General features: G+C 41.0%; 1 protein-coding gene across 1 annotated transcript in view; it reads left to right on the top strand.

The window, feature by feature from the left end:
• The window catches only part of SORCS1 (sortilin related VPS10 domain containing receptor 1), a 310,095-nt gene that overhangs the window by 242,513 nt on the left and 49,293 nt on the right, over positions 1 to 18,289 (top strand). Inside the window, exons 10-16 of the mRNA XM_049810783.1 lie at positions 3,152 to 3,298; positions 10,009 to 10,111; positions 10,585 to 10,661; positions 11,890 to 11,981; positions 12,984 to 13,091; positions 14,112 to 14,229; positions 15,992 to 16,122. Coding sequence (XP_049666740.1) covers positions 3,152 to 3,298; positions 10,009 to 10,111; positions 10,585 to 10,661; positions 11,890 to 11,981; positions 12,984 to 13,091; positions 14,112 to 14,229; positions 15,992 to 16,122 — 776 coding nt within the window. The remainder of the gene's footprint in view (positions 1 to 3,151; positions 3,299 to 10,008; positions 10,112 to 10,584; positions 10,662 to 11,889; positions 11,982 to 12,983; positions 13,092 to 14,111; positions 14,230 to 15,991; positions 16,123 to 18,289) is intronic.

Raw genomic sequence — 18,289 nt, 5'->3', positions numbered from 1 at the left:
AGCGTCATATCTGCTGATTATCTAGATAGAAAGAATATTGGCTGACAGTGAACCTGGCACAAACCTTCCTTTCAATTTGATGTTCTAGCTGGAAGGGAACAGAAAGCCATCCAGCGTGATTCTCCCAGTAGGGCTGTTGCAAATGATGAATGCTTTAGGGGTAAATGGAAATGAAGACAAGAGAAGAAAAAAATGCATAGATAAATTAAAAGGAAGTGGAGAGATTGCAAAATGAGTCCTTCTGTGGTGACAGCAGAATATTTAGAAAAGCAAGATTATTTGAGAAGATGCCAGAGAAAGACCTGTTTAATGTGCACGTGTCTGTATGTATGTTTGTCAGGTGTTAGAATTAAGTTCTTCGGGTTGCATTGTAGTGGATGTGTTTGTGTGTGTAGATTCCTAAACTGTTTTTACATCAAGGATAAATCTGCTCAGTGCTGCTCAATGGGGAATTGCATTGGGCATGAAGAGAAAATAGAAGTTCTTTCATGGTGCCTTGACGTGTTCTCCCTTCTCTTCTCCTGTAAGTCATCAGGACCCTTTCACTCAGAGATTGTTATTTCAGTGTGTGGACTCTTCTGCTGCTGGACCTTGTAGAGGATGAGACCACTCCTAGAGGGACACTATTATCCTCTCTGCATGTTGGACAGAGCAGGGTATGAGAATAGCTCTCATCTCCACCACCTTCCAGTGCCACTTCATCAGTAGCACAGTGGACTCAGCATTCAGTGGGTCTGCCGTCACAAAACGGCTGTCCTAGAGACCATCTTCTAGAGCAAGGGAAGAGCAAGAATCACTGGCCATTGGGTCTGAGTGCCCTTCTAGTTTCTGCACCTCTCCAGTGATGTGGTATGGCTCTGCTTGGTTCCGTAGTTGGACTGGTCCGCAGCAAGACAATCCTGCCTGTGGGAATCCATGACTGAAGTGATAACAGACTGTAAAGAGATGTGTCTATAGCTATGGTATATATGCCTGTCACTCTGGGACTTCTTTTTTTTTTAGCAGTATGCATCTTGGATGGGAAGTATGTTTGACGTATGAAGTTGGTGATGGGGAGTGAAGAATGTGTTTTGAGTTGTGTGAGTGTTTTGTATGAATCTTTCTAAAACTGTAGATAGCATTTGTAACTGCACACAATGCATTCCGGGCAGCGAGGATGCCTGTGTGGGAGCTGACGGAGTGCTTTGTCTCTGACCACTGGTGGTCATACACTTACTTGCATATGTCTTTCTCACTTACGACTGCATGAACAGCAGGGATGAACTGATCAATGTGTGTGTCATGATTGTGTATATGCAATAGGTGTATCTCTTCCTAGTGACAGCACACAAACATGTTTAGTGTGTGTGGTCTTTTTTTAAGATAAAGCTGTCTGAGACTGACAGTATAACTTACACTTTGCTTTCTCAGGAAAGGATTCTGAGACCCAGATCATGACTAGAATCATAAAAAGAAAAATTCACAGGATTTCAGAACACATTTATCACCTGATATATAAAATGTTCTTTAATCATTTATGGCCAGCATTTCACAGGGACTATATAATACAACTATTTCAGGACAACAAAGAAAAGTACAAATGGAGCTATAGGCTCTGGCCTCTGGTAGTAAAGGCAGAACTATGTTATTTTTCCAGCCCTCTCTATTCATGCAGTATCACTGGGAAACAGAGTATCCTTGTCTTTTCAGGGTGCCTTTCTACTACAGCAAAGGAATCCTGAATATTTAGTTGGGTGGGACAAAACAATCCAGCTAAGAAATTGAGATGATTATCTTTTTATGTTTATATCAACAATAAATTAGTTAACTACTTAATTTAAAGACTATTGCCTATTATAGCAAGTCATGTCTAAGTCTTTACATAACTTCAAATGAAATTCAGTGCCATTGCTCAAGCAGGGAAGTGCTATTCGGAATGACTAAGTACACCAATGTACTGTACCAATGCACTGTACACTAGTAGTCCCACAGCATGTGACTAAAAGTGCAGTAAGGTCCTATTCACTGGGAGCTGTAGCATCCAAATCCAGCCACACAATTAAATCAGTTGAGCTGGAACAAATTCTGAATCTGCTGTGTAACCATTTGCCACATGATGCCATTTAAGTAATTTTTATGAATAAAAAGTTTTGATGAATGATTCTGTGTACTTGTTCTACATCATAAGAAGAGATGGGGTGGCTGACTGAACAGACTTGCTGTAAACCAAAAAGTTTCTCACTTTCCCCCTCCTTCTCCCGATTTCACTTCACTTTTTATTGCAGCACTCACATTGCAGAATGACAGCCTAACAAATTCATTCGCAAGCTTCAGCAGCTATTGGGCTATTGATTTTCAGTGCGCTGAGAAGATGGGAACATACTGCAGTGTGAGTTGTGGTTTGAGGTTGACTTTTTTTTTCTCCCCAATAAGACACTTTTGGGCTTGGTTCCAATATGAGTCTGTTAGCATCACATCTTTACAAAATCCTCCTGCAGGTCTATGGAGGAAAGCTGTTGGGTAAAACACCAGGAAAAAATAAAAGAATGAGAATCTCATTGCTAGCTCTATAACTAGCATTCTGGGTGGCCTTGTTTGAGTCACCAGTGCTTTGGTTTCCTCAAAACACGAAACCGTAATAAAAATACCTCTGTGGCCCAAGTTATCCTGTTGAAACACTGATGATTATGAAACACATTGGGATCCTTAGATGAAATATCTTAAGCAGGCTGTATGAGAATACAAGCACTGCACTGCAAGTTTATGTGTGTGTTGTGATTTTCTTTGCAAGGCCATAATTTCTGCTGTTTCCTGCTACTGGAGTGCAAGAGGCAAATAATTACCCTGTGCATATTTTGTCTTTCAGGGGAAAGGATGCCTACACAGTTGAGAGGTTGTCACTTTACAGATAATGCCTTTGATATCTGTTCCTGTGCTTATTCTGAAACATAAGCTTGCTTTTCCACTTGTCACCTTTCCACCTGTGATGGTCTTATCTTGTCCCCAGCACCTCAATTTCCCTTCCTTTCATGCTCCTTGGCAATTCTTGCCCTGACATCTACCACACTGACACAGTCACAGGATCCCTGTTGGGTTTGACAGGGCAAGAGAGACACGTGCACAGAACCTGTATTGGCTTGATCTATTTTTCAGCCATGTCAATTTTTCCTAGGTAGCAGGGATAAAGGGAATGTTCTTGGCTAATAAGAAGATTGACAACCAAGTGAAAACTTTCATCACCTACAATAAAGGGAGAGACTGGAGTTTGTTGCAGGCTCCGGACACTGATCTGAGAGGAAACCCCATTCACTGTCTCCTGGTAAGTACCTGGGGGGGAATTTGGGGGGTGGTAACATCCCAGAACAATCTTTTTCTACCAGGTAACACAAGAAGGAGAATGCAGCTCCTCTCTCCATGCGGTGTATCTCTTGGAGGGAATACTGCATATTAAAAGTGCAGTACATCAGGCTTGGGCTGCCAGGTGGTATTGCAAGAGCTGGCATCGTAATTTAGCTTAATTTAATTTAATTTCTGGAACAAAAGGAAGCATCGTAGATCAGCTTCCTTCTGCACAACTAATGGTCTCCCCTTAAACAGCAGGTGAAGCTGGACGCCATTTCTGCGCAGTTGATTCTCTGGACACTAGATGGGAGGAGTGAGCTATTGTAGCTCAGAAACTTTCAGGGACCTAATAACTTGAGACCGGCTCAAAGGGAAGGAGAGCTCTGATTTCTTTCAGGCTGCTCTGTTGGCAGTATTAATATTTATCATTTTCTCTTTGAGCTTAGAAGTGAGAATCGACACGTTCATCCAAATATATGTGTAGCTAGGTGTTGGGTGTATATTGCATCTATCTCTGTACTTAGTGATATAGTTCAACATATAGATAAGTCTTTAATCATCATTATATGCAAACAGTTTCCAAGGGTGAAAGTGAAATACAAGCAGTGTGAATAGAATTGGAGATCTCTGTCAAATTAGAAATCTTAGACTGATCTCAACATATTTTTCAACCAATATAATCCATACATGGTAGTGGGATAATACTCAGAACCCCAGCCTTTGGGATTCCCAATAGCTTTTATATTACGCAAATTCTAACGTAGTTACAGGCAGAATCAGGGGCATTATTTAGACTGCTCTTCCTCCTGATGTCTGGTACCTGCATGTTGTTTCCCATGAGAAAAAAAAATGTTTTTTCCCATTTTGAGGCTGTAAGTTTTTTAGAATCTTAATCAGTATTATATTTTGTACATTGTGGTAAGTATCTGAATGCTGCACCAATCTCTTAACTGAACACCATGCATTATTGCAAGAAGAAAGAATAAATAACTTGATATTGAATTCAAATAATTGATTTTTTGATTAAGCCAAAATGCAAGCCTTTCATTTTCTGTCCAGTTCGGAAAAAAAAATAAAATAGGGAGGACTGGGGGCCAAACAGAAGAGTTATTTCAGAGCCTGACTAAATTTGTTTGGGTTTGTTTTCTTCTTCCAAGTTTTTAAAAATTGTAACTAAGGGCATTTTAAAATTAAAACTTTCTATGTGATGAAAACCAAAAAGATGTCATTCAGAAAACTTTGCAGCCATAAAACAGTTGAATTTTTTGGAAGGAGCTATGTGTAGAAGCCTTTGTGTTTCAAACAGATTGTAATCTAGTTTTAACTCAAGTGAACATATTTGGTAAAACCCCCATACCTTGACGTTTTCAAATTATGTCTGATTTTATCAGAAACCCAAGATTTTCCTTATATGATAAGATAGTGTAATAATTTAGGGGGCTGGCAAGGCAGAAGAAATAAAAACCATGCGGACAAGTAAAATAATCAAAGTAAACGTTATTATTTTCCCATAAATTTTAAGTTTGAGTTCTGAGACAAGGTCTTTCTTGGTATTGTTGTGCACTGATCAAGAGAGATCTGACTTGCTGTTGTGGTTATAAATGAGCCAGAGGTACTGCTCTGTGGGGTCCTTATGGAACAGTCGTTTGCAGGAACTGTGTATTTTATATACAAGGGTATGCTGCCACTGCAGTTATCCACAGTATAGTGGAAGTGGTCATATGACTGTGTATAAACCAGGACTGGATGGTTCTTATGGAGAGAGGGGATTATGGCTCCCTTAAGCCTTCCCATCCATACTGTATCTACTACTATACTCATGGGCACCTGAGAACACAATTAATTTCATTTAAAATTAGACCAGATATGCCTGGACAAGCTGGAATTCCCTTGAGGGTGGTAAACTTGAACAAGCTAGGCAAGGGGTCATAAGCAGGGGCAGAAGTGTGGGCACTTGTAGGGACACGGTGATAACTGACCCAGAGAAGTTCTTGGTTCTTTGTGGTTTGCATTTACATCCTTGTAGCTCCAACGGTGCACAAACCACTATTTAAATACTGGTTCATTTTTATTTTGCTCTCTATGCAACCACGTACTTGCTCTGAGAATTGCTTCCACCTGTGCAAGCTCGATGTAGGCTTGTCATCCTGTTCGCACTGAAAAGCAACCACTTCTTAGATGGACTGTGAATTGGGCTGGGGTGGGCATCTCAGATCTGTGGGCATCCGTAGAAATTGGTCCATGATTTCAGGGTGGTAAGGGACAAATGCTCAATGAACTTAAACTGTGTAGCTCAGTCTTTGCCCTTCCAGAAGGAGAACGGAAAGGAACTTAGTCAGCCCTTCCCTGTGATAAGACCAGAGGAATGTTTAGCCATGTTTATTTTTCCTCTTCCCTTTTACATCAGGTAAAACAGGCAAGAGGTTTATTTCATTGTCTGAGCTGTCTGAGCACTCCTTCATGCTTAGGTTGTGACAAGCTACAGGAATGGCAGCAGAGCACAGATCATCAGCTGAGCATACAGGGTCTCAGGTGGTCAACTTGCAAATTTGCAAGAAAGCAAATAGATGAAATCTGAACTAAACTGACTTGTTAGGTCTTCTACAGGAACAGGCAGTCTGCCTGCAAGAGAAAGGGAGGATAGTGGTACAGAAAATGCACCAGACCAACAAAGTAATATAGCAGTCCTGCAAGAGAGAGACAAGCTATTTAAAATCTGATTTGACCTTCACACTTAATGGTGGGGGAAGATGAAGGCAGAATATGGAATGCAAGAATTCAAGAAATGATAGAAAAGAGACCACAGAAATTGGGAGTGGTAGGCAAATTTTCAAAGCAAAAGCACTGGAAATGTACATGTCTGGAAATACGTCAGGGATCCATAAGGGCATTCTGCTGAGGGAAAACGTGGAGAAAATGAATTTTCCTCTGCTCTGAGGCAATTCTGTTCCTTGCCAATGTGACATAGCTGTAGTATTTAAACTGTGCACAAACTTCACTCCCCTCCTTAGCTACACTCTGTGTACCGCTGCATCACCAGAAGTTTTACCTCCTTAGGTCAGTTGCTCCTTTTCCTTCTACATATTACTGTTCCTTGCATGATCCTGCTTTTCCTTGGCACAGCTAAATGAATTCTTAATAGTCCATTGTACATCTAGCTTAGCTCCCGTCCTTGCTCCATGGCAGACACTAATGCTTTCACGCTGCTGGTTTTCAGCATAATTGTCTCTAGCAATAGCTTGGGGCACAGCAATGACGTATGGTCCAGCTTGTTGGCAGAATGGGATCTACCCTTTCCCAGAGTGACAGGATGGTCCCTGGCCTGCCAGTGCAATGGTGGGTCCTCTGTGCATCTGGTCTTTCAACCTAAACTAAGGAAGAGTTAATGCAGAAATGGGTACATAGCAGCTAAGTTGGCAGCTAAGAAGGTTAAGAGGGAATCTGCTTGAAACACAAGGCGAGCCAGACGGAACTATCTCTCTACTGACAGTACGCTTGAGGTGTTTTTTTCTCAAAGCAACTCAAAGAATTTCTTTGCATTTTTTGTGAGATGGCACTGAATAATGAACGTGGAGGAAAGCAATGAAATTCCATCTAATCCCAAGGTTTTATTTTTCTTGTTTATACCACTTGTTTTCTAAGCTGAATACACTTAATCTTCATAAAATAGCTGCCAAGGTATTATATCCCAAAGATGCTGGTTTTGTTTGATACTTATCTTGTGCTGTGAAGTGGTTAACTGAGGAATAATTCTATCTTGCAAGTTATAGGCATCTGTCTAGGAGAGTTAATCAATTAGCTTTCAAGGATGGTCTGGTGGTTAAAACACAGGGCTGAATCTCAGGAGAATCTTGATTCAATTTTTAAGCCTATCTCCCATTTCCTTGGGCAAGTTATTTATTTTCTCTATGCCTCCCTTCCCCAGACATCTGTTTATTCCCTCCCACATTTTGTTTGTCTTGTCTGTGCGGATTATAGGGATTTCAGGACAAAGACCCTTTTCTCGTAAGGGGGGACATTCATGCCATCTGCTACAGAATAATTTAAACATCTAAGTGAGGTGTTTTGAATACCTCTCCTGGAAGTGTATCTCTCTTCATTGCTCCTTGCTATTGCAGGTGAGCAAATATGGTGATTACCCCTAGGTTTGTGAATGGTGTTTAGCATCATCCTTGTGTTATAATACTTTGCCCTACTCCTGATCAGGGGCAGCCACTGAGAGCTGTTTTGTATGTGTCACACCACTGGAGGCAGTTCAGGTGGGCTTTGCAGAACAGCCAAGAAGTGGGTTTGTGGGTATTTATGAGAAATTTTACTAAGGACTGATGAGCCTCCTGAGAGGGAAGCATGAAAGTGCTGCCTTGAAAATATTAGGAAGCAAGTCATGAACTCCAGCATGATTGTAAGAACTATGGCAGTGAACAGAGCAATGAACTATGTCATTCATGCTTTATCTTCTACCTAGGCTGTAAATGCTCCATGGCAATGGTTGTCTTTCCCTTGGTGTCTGTGCAGCAGCTAGCACAGCTGGGTACTAGGCAATGACAGGGAACCCCAGATTTGGTGATTTTGATGGCAATAATGATTTCAGTATCCTGTTGGTAACAAGAAGAAGGATAGAGACAATTGACAGAAATTCTAAAAAAACAAAGCTGAGATGTCTGTATACAAATTAAGCTGTGGGAGATAGAGGAGGAAGACAAACCAGTCTGGAAAAATATTTGTCGATGAACTATATAAGGATACAGATGGAGAAAGTGTACATCAGGGATGGAGAAGAGAATGCTGCCATGGTAAGGATGTGAGATGGCCGGGGCAGTAACTTTAGGTGTTTGGCTAGAGTGGAGAGGTTGGTTTTTACACTATAAGCAGTTGTCACTAGAGACATTACTGCACTCCAACCAATATGAAGTCACTTAAACACCATTTAGACAGGTGACCTGGCTTTTAATATTTCAGATATTTATTCCATTTCTGTGTACTCTATCTGTGAAATGAGACAAATTTGACAGAAAACCTCTGCTAGCACAAAGATTTGAGTCTAACGAGGTTTAATCTGTGTCAGAATGGGGAATTGGCTGAGTTGCTGCCATTAGCTTCAAAATGCTGAAGTGGGTTTGGATTATGTTAGTTTAAAAAAATATGTTCTGTATTTAGTCTTTTCACAACATATAAAAATGTAAAAGGAAAGAATTCATGCTCTTGCAGTGCTTTTCCACTTCCTGCATGCATGTCAGCTCAATTTGGTTTCCACTCCCTCCTTCTGCCCCCAGGCTCCTCCAGCGGCTGCCCTCGCAAGCCTGTCAGTTAGAGTTAGGCTGCTCAGTACATTCCCCTTGGCAGGTTGTGTTCCCTTCTGCACAGCCCGTGTCCCCTTTTCCTGTCTCACATAAGTGAGAGCTCCCATCCCTCCTCACCACCCTTATTTGCCTTTGCCAAAACCTGCTGCCATTCTCCACAGGGGGATTTTCATTTCAGAGTCATAGACACCTACTTTGAGATGGGATGGATAAGTGATCTTCCTCCAGTGACCTGTGGGGTTAGGTCTTCTGCAGAGGAAGCCTACAAAACTTTGGGGGCTGCAGACCTAGCCTTTAGGTGGCTGATATTAGACAGAAAGACCTGCCACCTTAGCGCCTGAAGGTCCTTCTGTATAGCTTCTCTTGCTCATCTTACAGAGCCATGCAAGCTGAAGCATGGGATTTGCTGTATTTGTGTTCCTGTGCGATGTCCCCCTCGATTGGGTCAGTTTGCTTCAGGTTTTCTCACCAGTATTTTTCCACCTCCCTTCCCTTAGCACGTTTCATGAAGGGCTTTTTATGAGGTTTGGAAGAAAAAATACTGAAAATAAAACCCAAGAGAAGGCAAAAATTATCAGAAATTTTCAGAAATTATCACACTACAGTTTTGGAGGGAATTGTAATGGCAACTTTGGAAATCTGCCTCTCTGTCTTACCTTCTTGCTCAGCTGATTTATTCTGTACCACTCCTGTCTTATCTGAGTACCTGACATACAAAATCAATAACAGGTGAGGTTTCCATGGATGTGTTTGTATTGAAATCTCAGAGGTCACATCCAGCTGGGGCAATGTAGCATTGTTTTAAACAACTCTTAAACTAACACTTTCCAGTCCTGGTATTTCTTCTTAGTGCAGTGCAGAACAGTCATGTGTCAAAAATACTCAGAGTCAAAAAGTAGTATGGCACTGTCTGAATTAAGTTGCTTCTCATGGCTAATTAGTGGTGACTCAGCACCACTTTGATAGGATAATATTGCTTCTCATTGCAGAGATAGCTCGGACACTGCTGCTCTGAGAGTCACTTCGTCATATCTGCAGCCTTTCTTGCTTCTTAAGAGAGCTAGGAGCCAGGGGAGCTAGGTAGTCCTTACCATTACCTGCCCTTGCAAGCCTGGTTGCCTCCTTTGTGGGTACAGCCCTAAAGATCTTGTCCTTGTGAGAGGTTTCAGCCTAGTGTATCAGTTTCCCGGTGAGAATGGGTTGTGTCAGAAAATGATCCCTCTCTCGCAACAGAACCAGGACAGTGGCCCTGTCTTTTTAAGGGTGGCTGGATGCAGCGATTAGGAAGTTATACAGAAAGACACTGTATATTTCTAACCCTGTAGAAATACGAGCATGCATTTCATGTTGTGTCTGCTTTTCACTTTTATTTTCCCTTTCTCCATAGCCCTATTGCTCTCTTCATCTTCACCTGAAGGTCTCAGAGAATCCCTATACCTCCGGAAACATCGCCAGCCGAGACACTGCCCCCAGTATTATTGTAGCTTCAGGTATGAATCATTTAAAGATTGCCTGTGTATGCTCTACAAACGCTGACAAAATCTTGAGGTTTTGATGGGTGTGGAGGGTGTTTAGTGGCTTGTGGGGTGTCACACCACCAGTATTAGGAAGGAAGGCAAGCTTTCAATCAGAAGTCCTTATGCACCTTTAACTTGTCATATGTTTTTTAAAGAAACTGGCCTTCAAGACCAAGGAGATCACTTCTAGTCCTCTACTCCTGTGAACATAAGGTTCAAATCAGGGCATTTCCTTTGCACATGGAAGTGTGTAGAGCTGTATGGATTGGATCTTTTATATATATTTTCTTCAAACTGAAAGTCTTTCCTTTCCCTTCCCCCTCTTTTTCTTCCCAAACCTAGAAGTTCTATAATTGCAGAAGGTAAATAAATACATTTACTCCCCTGATTTGCTAATTCTACTGTTTCTTAGAGTGTTGCATCACTAATCAATGCTCATCTTACAGGTAATATAGGCGCTGAACTATCAGACAATGACATCAGCATGTTTGTTTCTTCTGATGCTGGGAACACTTGGAGAAAGGTAAGTGACAGGATCACAGGTTTCAATACTATTCATAGGAAATTGTCATAAAAGTAGATTCAAACTGTCACTTGGTTTTTGTTTCTTTTGGTTCAGAGTAGCTTTTTGCAAATCTTTACAAAAGGGTGAATTTCTCTTCCCTTCTGAGAGGTAGAGAGATGCTCAAAGAAAAAGACTGTAGTTAGACTTCATATAACCAAAAATTATTCTTATAATTCTACTCAAAGTTTGAGTTCAGTTTAACCCCATAGCAAGGAGAACAGATTAAAATACGAATACTAAGAAGAGCGAATGTGTTCCCTTTTACTGTTGTACATCCCTTGTACCGATCAAACCATTTTTCTCTTCATCCACGATTATACTTTCCCAAGAATCAGCAGTTGCACTGGCCTGCTTTCCCTCACTCCGTGTGGGACTCCTTTCACCCAAGTTCAGTTGTCCAAAGTTGAGTGTTCATATAATTGAATTATTTTGCCTTGCTCTTATCCTAATGGAGAAAAAGTCAGAATTCAGTTCATCTTGTTCCAAAGCTACCTATCTCTCCATTAATTGTGGAAAAAGACTAGATGATGAAGTTAAATCAAGTTCCTAATATTTAGTGGAATCCCATCTGTTTACAAAGCATTGCTACCCTTTAATGTGTTTATCCTCAGAACGGGAAGTTCTATTATTCCTCTTTTCTGGATGGGATATCAAGTCGTGCAGAGAAAGAGTAACTTTCCCAGACTGACACATGCTGCTATATAAACTAGAGAGCAGATGTTTGCAGAGACCCAATACAAAAAAAGACACAGGAAAAGAAAATCTCTTTTGGTATTCCAAGAATCTAATTATTTTACAGTGTTTGACCAGCCCTCATTTTTCCATCTCCATCACTTATGTGAGATAGGGCCAGATACATGCAAACATGTGAAGTTCTTCTTTAAACAAAAATCTGTCATCAAAAGGAGGGAACTTGTTAATCCTTGCAAAAATTCATGTTTCTAACTTTCTGTGAAGCAGAGGCAGAATGCATTTTCCAAGGACCTGGAAAAAACTAAAAAAACCCCAAAACCCGCCAAACAAGAAAAAAACCCAACCAGGAACTGTCTTGGTACAGAATGTCTTCCTCTACTCCATAACTTCCTTAAAACATATCTATCCTCTGTCATGATCATACTTAAAGAACTATGATGTTTTCTTGATACTAAGGAAAATAGATTTAAATATATGCTTTTTTTTATTCCAGATCTTTGAGGAAGAGCACAGTGTTCTGTACCTGGATCAAGGTGGAGTACTGGTTGCCATGAAACACACGTCTCTGCCTATCAGACATCTCTGGTAATGACTCTGTGCTAGATGTCTGCTGTCCCTCTTTTCAGATGTCAGGAAGTAGGCAGTCAGGTTGCATCCAGAGTCTTCTGTAGCTACAATCTAGAAAATATCCTTTAAGACACTGGCAAACATTCACTCAGAGCTAAAAAATCCTGGCAATTCCAGTAGTTTCAGCTTGGCCAAATCTGAGATATCATCAATGTAATTCCACAGCTTTCCTGGTTTACCACAACTTGGCTTCTTGAGTTTGGTTATTTATGCAATACATATCTGGATTATGACTTTATCTCTTATTAAGTTACCAAAGTACTCTTTATTTTCCAAGTTATTGATGAACTTGTCTGCTACGTGGCAGGCAGCACTTAAGAACGAGAATTTTGTCGAATAGATTCAGGGTTATATAGCCAATAAGACAAAGGTGTCCCCGCTAGTTAGCACTCTTGAGTTTGTGTGGTAGGTAGAATATAGTTTTGTGCTGTTTTTCATGATTTACTTCCACTACAGTCAGTGTCATATCAATATCTGAAACACACAGATGTAAGTCTTAAGAAGTGATGAGCAGTTCCAAGCTTTCACTTAGACCCACCACAGGGAAAACTGCTGGTCAGAAGAGGCAAAGCTCTTGTGCTCTAGAAATCTAACCTCCTTAAAATGTCTTATGTTGGGAACCAAAAAATAAGATGGTCAAAATCACTTGTTTATTTTTAAAAATCCTAGCCCTAGGCTACATTTTGCCCTTAGAACATCAGTCCCTAACATAACTTAATTAGTTTCTACCACTTAAGTACTGGCCATGGGTTAGTGGTATGATGCCAAACAAGCTTGACCAATGCTCTGATTTATGATGCTTCCCCCAAAAATAGTTATTTAAAGGACTAAACATGCAGTATCCAAGAACAGGAGCTGCTTCCCACTTCTCCATAGCAGCTGTAGTGGACTAGAGAGTCTCCTCAAGTAAAGTAGGAGGAGAGTAAGGAAAGAAGACACTAATTCTGCTTTCTCCACTAGGTTAAGTTTTGATGAAGGGAGATCTTGGAGCAAGTACAGTTTCACATCCCTCCCACTGTTTGTAGATGGAGTTTTAGGGGAACCTGGAGAGGAAACTCTCATCATGACGTAAGTGAGCATGCCATCATGCTACTGTTGATGGAAACTGCACCATAAATATCTTATGAGGGTTGCTCGTTACATAATAGCATTTCTGGTTCAGGACCAAACCAAGTACTATCTGAAGGCGGGAGTATGCAGTCTTCTGTTGCTAAATCATCAATGTTTATTTGTGATATGATTGAGGGAATGATAACACGGTTCCTTGCAAGCTGCAAAACCATTATCACTTGGCTTATAAGCATGAAAACTGACTCCTCAAACTGAATGTGGTTTAAAGCAGAGTGACTCTTGACAGATGAATATTTGAAAGAAAAATGGTGGGGTATTTTTGTAACTGTGTTTTTGCTGCTACTTTCTTTTTTTAAAACTGAAACACAGAAAAATGAAGACATTCTTTTGTAAAAATGAATGACAAAATGTTGCCTGGAGGCTGACTCATGAAAAATTATGATTAGTTTCAATGTGGTATGCCCAGTTCTGCATAGTGCATAAATCTGAATTCACCCTGCCAGAAACTGTGACATTTTACATGAGATCAGATTTGCAAAACCAGGAGGAAAATTCAGTTTCGGTCAGTAAAAAATGGACTGACTTGTAATAAACAGAGTATGTGGCTTGGAAACTAACCTGAGTTAATAAAGATGTATGAAGAATGTTCCCTTCAGGTTCTGATTTTAATTTGTGTGGAAGGGATTCCCAAAGCTTATAATTGAGATATCAAACTCCTATAGGTATAACTGTCTCCAGCCCCATGTCAAGTCTTCTCTGTATAGTCATTTTGGGGACTGACATAAGTGGGAAGATCTTGATCCACAGAATAAAAGCTACGTGCAGTTTTTAAGAGCGTTGTAGATACTTAGCAGCCTAAGTTTCACTTTCAGTATGTCAATCAAGTGAAAATCAGTAGGACCAGCACTCCTAAAACAATTAATCTCTGTTGGAAATTTGTAGGTGACTACCTCTGTAACTACCAGACTCCATCTGGTGCTACTTTTTACTGTATGCTCTTTCTGCTGTATTCTGTAGAGTGTTTGGACATTTCAGCCACCGCTCAGAGTGGCAGCTGGTGAAAGTAGACTACAAGTCCATTTTTGATCGGAGGTGTGCAGAAGAGGACTACAGGCCTTGGCAACTACATAGCCAGGTGAGAAGCAAGGAGGCTGGGATCTGACCTGAAGTAGTTAAAGATCAGCATGATCCAATGTCTTTTGCTGTTAGTTTGGTGTATCAGATTGTCCCTTACTGGATGGCTCTGTTTTGTAACATAGGTGTGTTAGCCTCGGATTGCTCACTGTGAGCCCCAGAGGATGAACAGCTGCCTTTTGGGTTTCATTCTCCATGCAGGCAGTTAGCTCAGACTTATCCAGAATTGAAGAATGCAAGAACAGCAGAAGCACTGTCACTGAGAGAGGCCTGAACTCCTTCACTCTTACATCTCCCATCCAATTTCCCCGTCGTTACCTCCTTCCTCTTCCTTCATCTTTCTGTGTCCTCAGAGCCAGTGTCTTAAGACCCTTCTAGTTACTTTCACGCTTGTTTCTCCAAACTCATGCCCTCAGCCTTATTTCTTACTCACTTGGTTTCATCCTCTCTCAGTAATGGTACTTCTGCTGTGGGTGTTGGGTGCTTTATTCCCCCGTTCGCTGCGTTCCCACGCCCTGTCCCTTGCATCCTGATTGTAGCTGCTGCATCACTCCCGGAACCATTGCTTAAGTGCCCAGCAAGGTAACGTGCTCCGCACAGTGCCTGCGCCTGCCTTGGGGCACCTTCCCAGCTCTGCCAAGTTTGACACAACAGCCTGTGTTATATCAGGTTAGAATAAAATATGGCCCAAATTCTGTGGTTATATAAACACCACAGGCTCCACTGAAGTCTAAAGCGAAGCACCCATTTATATCATCAAAGGTTGTCTTTCTGTATATATCTTGCTGGGCAAGAATTTAATAATGAATATGAAATGAAAGTAGCTTGACTCAGACTAGCTGCTCACACAAGGCAGAACTCTACACTAAAAATACCGGTTATGACTTAGATCTTTAGATGTTGAAAATCAGTACATCTTCCTTGAAATTCAAGGAAGCACAGCATTTTACACCAGTTGCCATTTGGGCCCTTCTGTTTCATGGGCAAATCAAAGCTATGAAAAGTTTCTCTTTCCTACAGCGATTTTAACAGCATAAAAGGTAACAAGTGAGACCCCACTCTATTTTGTTCTTTACTTTCTTGTGCTTGCATAAGCAAAAATGCTGAGGATTTTGCAGTATATCTTTGAGGATGTTGGCTTTAGAGCTTGCAGAACTATTTTTAGTTCTTCCAGCAAATTTGATTTGCTTTCCATTGAGATTACAAGGCTGAACCTTGTTCCCTAGACAGAAATATTTAGCAGGGTGCTGAAGATAGGAGTAAAAAACCAAAGACATTTTAGCATCCACATAACAAGTCAAACCCTGTAAAACTGGAACTCATAGTCCGTGGAAAGTATTTACATATACACAGATTACTAGTTTCTACTTAACAAAATATTGCCAAAGAGATCAGACCAAAGAAATAGACCTGCTCTGTGTCTCAGCTTGCAGAGGGATCAGACTGTGTTTTTAGTTGCTGTGAAACCTAATCTATAAATGAGAAATGGGCCTGGATCAATTGCTTATTGGCTTTGGAACAAATTCAGAGCTGAATCAGATACGTAAGTAACCTCAGATCATTTCTTAGTGCGTATTGGAAAAGCTGGTTTAGTTTCAGTTAAAGCTTCAGTAGCTTTAATTAGCTCCAGTGTACTGACAGGGCATTTGACTTCTCATCCTCTTCCCTTGAGTCACAGCTCCCGTTGCACAGGCTTGGAAAAACTGGGTGATACAAACAGCCTGGTGGGTTTCAGAGAAAGATATTTTTGGTTTTGTTTCCAGGGAGAAGCTTGCATCATGGGAGCAAAAAGGATCTACAGGAAGCGCAAGTCAGAGAAGAAATGCATGCAAGGAAAATACGCTGGGGCTATGACCTCGGAGCCATGCGTGTGCACAGAGGCAGACTTTGATTGGTGAGCAATGGGGACAAGAACTGTACGCTCTCTACCACACCAATGCAGAGCTCACTAGAGAGGCTATAGGCTTGCAGAGAATATAAATTAATAAACATAGAAGTAGCCAAATAGGTTGCTCCTTGATAGTGCAGGTATGTCAAAAGAATGAGAGGTGGAATAGATATCTGTAGTCTGCTAAGTCTCCCACAAAACTGATGCTGAACAGACCATTTTCCAGGTCACATCTGAGCTCTGTGCAGCATTAAGATGAAAGGTCCAGTCAGTACATCTAACCTCAGCAATGACCAGGGGTGGCTGTGAAAATAGTATGTAAGGCATATGTCATGTGTGTAAAAAATAAAATAAGTTCTTCATACACACACACACACACACACATATATATGTGTAAAAGTAAATATAGGCATATGCAAAGTAGGCCTTCAGCTTCTGGAAATCAAGTATCAAGGGAATTCCTGGGTCATTTATTATATCTTGGACCATCATGTTTGATAGTATCCAACAGGCATTGCCTTCATTTTCTCCTCTGCTGTATGCTATGGGAAATAGTGTCCATTGGTGAGTTATGAATGGCATAATAAAATGTTCAGCTTCTAGTTTCATTTCAAGATTCCTGCTGACTCACAGCAATTTGCACAAAAAAGTCAGGGAACCACATTATTGAAATCTCTCTATCACCTGTTTTCTCCAAGTCTGAGACAGTCCTGAGTATCTCAGAAGAGAGAAATGGTGGCTCTTTGACAGTGCCAATAAACCCCCTTTGTGCCTCACCCAGCTAGATCTATGCCACGTTATTAGTTAAAACCAAAGTCTGTAGCATGCACCCTGAAGAGGTTCATCTCATAAATATTTTGTTTCTTGCTATGTGAGTTCACTCCAGGACCATGGAAATTTACAATGTTTCCCTTCTCACCCTCACATAACTAGTTATATCGATTTTTCTATATAAAATCACAGAATCACAGGAGGCTTTTCCATGTGTCAAAAAAAGTAAAACCTCTTGCACCAAACAATAAAAATTATGAGCATACTTGGCTACTGATTCTCTGAATATGGCTTCCTGATGATTGCCCAATTTTCCAGTGATTCTTTGTTGGGGAGAAGATACCTCAGTTCTGTGTGTAGTTCATCATTTAGGTGCCCAAAGGTCCTGGATTTCAACCATTTAATGTATCTCTAGTAATGTAAAAAAGATAGCAGCCAACCAGAAAAAGACATGAATAGGAAGGAAATTCCCTGAGGATTTTGACCCTCTTGTAGAGCCTGCAGTTACAAAACTGTGCCAAGCTCATGCCCAGGCTCAAGAAAATAACTGATGGAATTGACTCGCGGTCAGTCCGTTAGTTGTTAAATCCCTTACACTCATAAGGGACACACACTCATGAAACACTTCTGATAAAAATACGCTTTCCTTACAGAACTTCTCTCTCTCTGCGAATGTATGTTTTTATTTCATTAAAATTGACTGTGTGGTTTGCTACTACAAAACTTTGTTGCTAGGTACAGAACAAAAGTGCTACAGTGACATTTGCTGGGCAAACATGCTTTTATGTCTTTTATGTTCACTTTGAGGAAACTTTCTCCAAGAGGTCTGCTGAGTTGTGAGAGAATCTCTAAAAGAAAGCTTGGATGGTTGGGGTTGTACAACAGATGCTCACAGTTTACACGTACCAACAAGACCCCCTCAAATCTGTTGGAAGAGGCAGAATTAGGACTTGGCGAAAGTCATCTTGTTAAAAGTAGCCTGAGAAAAATACCCTTAAAAATACTGCAGGTCTCTGTGCTGAGCTGACTGATAGAAAGCCCTCCTGACCTAGGAGGGCCTTCCTCCTTCTGAAGGAATCAGTTTTGGGTTAGAGACTGTTGTGATCCCCTCCAGTTCTCTCTGCACCCTGCAGAAGTTGGTCCAAAGAGACATTTGGAGGAAAATCGGTGAGTGAATTCTTCCTGTGGAAGGATGTCCTCTGTGGGGTCCTTCCTGCAAAGGGAAGAAGCACTTTCATCATCCTCATTCATGACATTTCAGCAGTGCTTTTGAATTCTCTGTTTCTCTTTTTTGCTGGGCAGGGCTCTTAACTGAAGGAGATTAAAGGGGACATGTATTCCCAAGGCAGGGAGAAGCCCCTTAGATGACTGCACTTGATTTTGCAATCTTGAAATAAACTGG

Source organism: Accipiter gentilis, chromosome 9, assembly GCF_929443795.1.
Source record: "Accipiter gentilis chromosome 9, bAccGen1.1, whole genome shotgun sequence".
NCBI classification, from domain to species: domain Eukaryota; kingdom Metazoa; phylum Chordata; class Aves; order Accipitriformes; family Accipitridae; genus Astur; species Astur gentilis.
The sequence above is the reverse complement of the archived record's forward strand: the minus strand, read 5'-3'. Positions and strand labels throughout refer to the sequence as shown.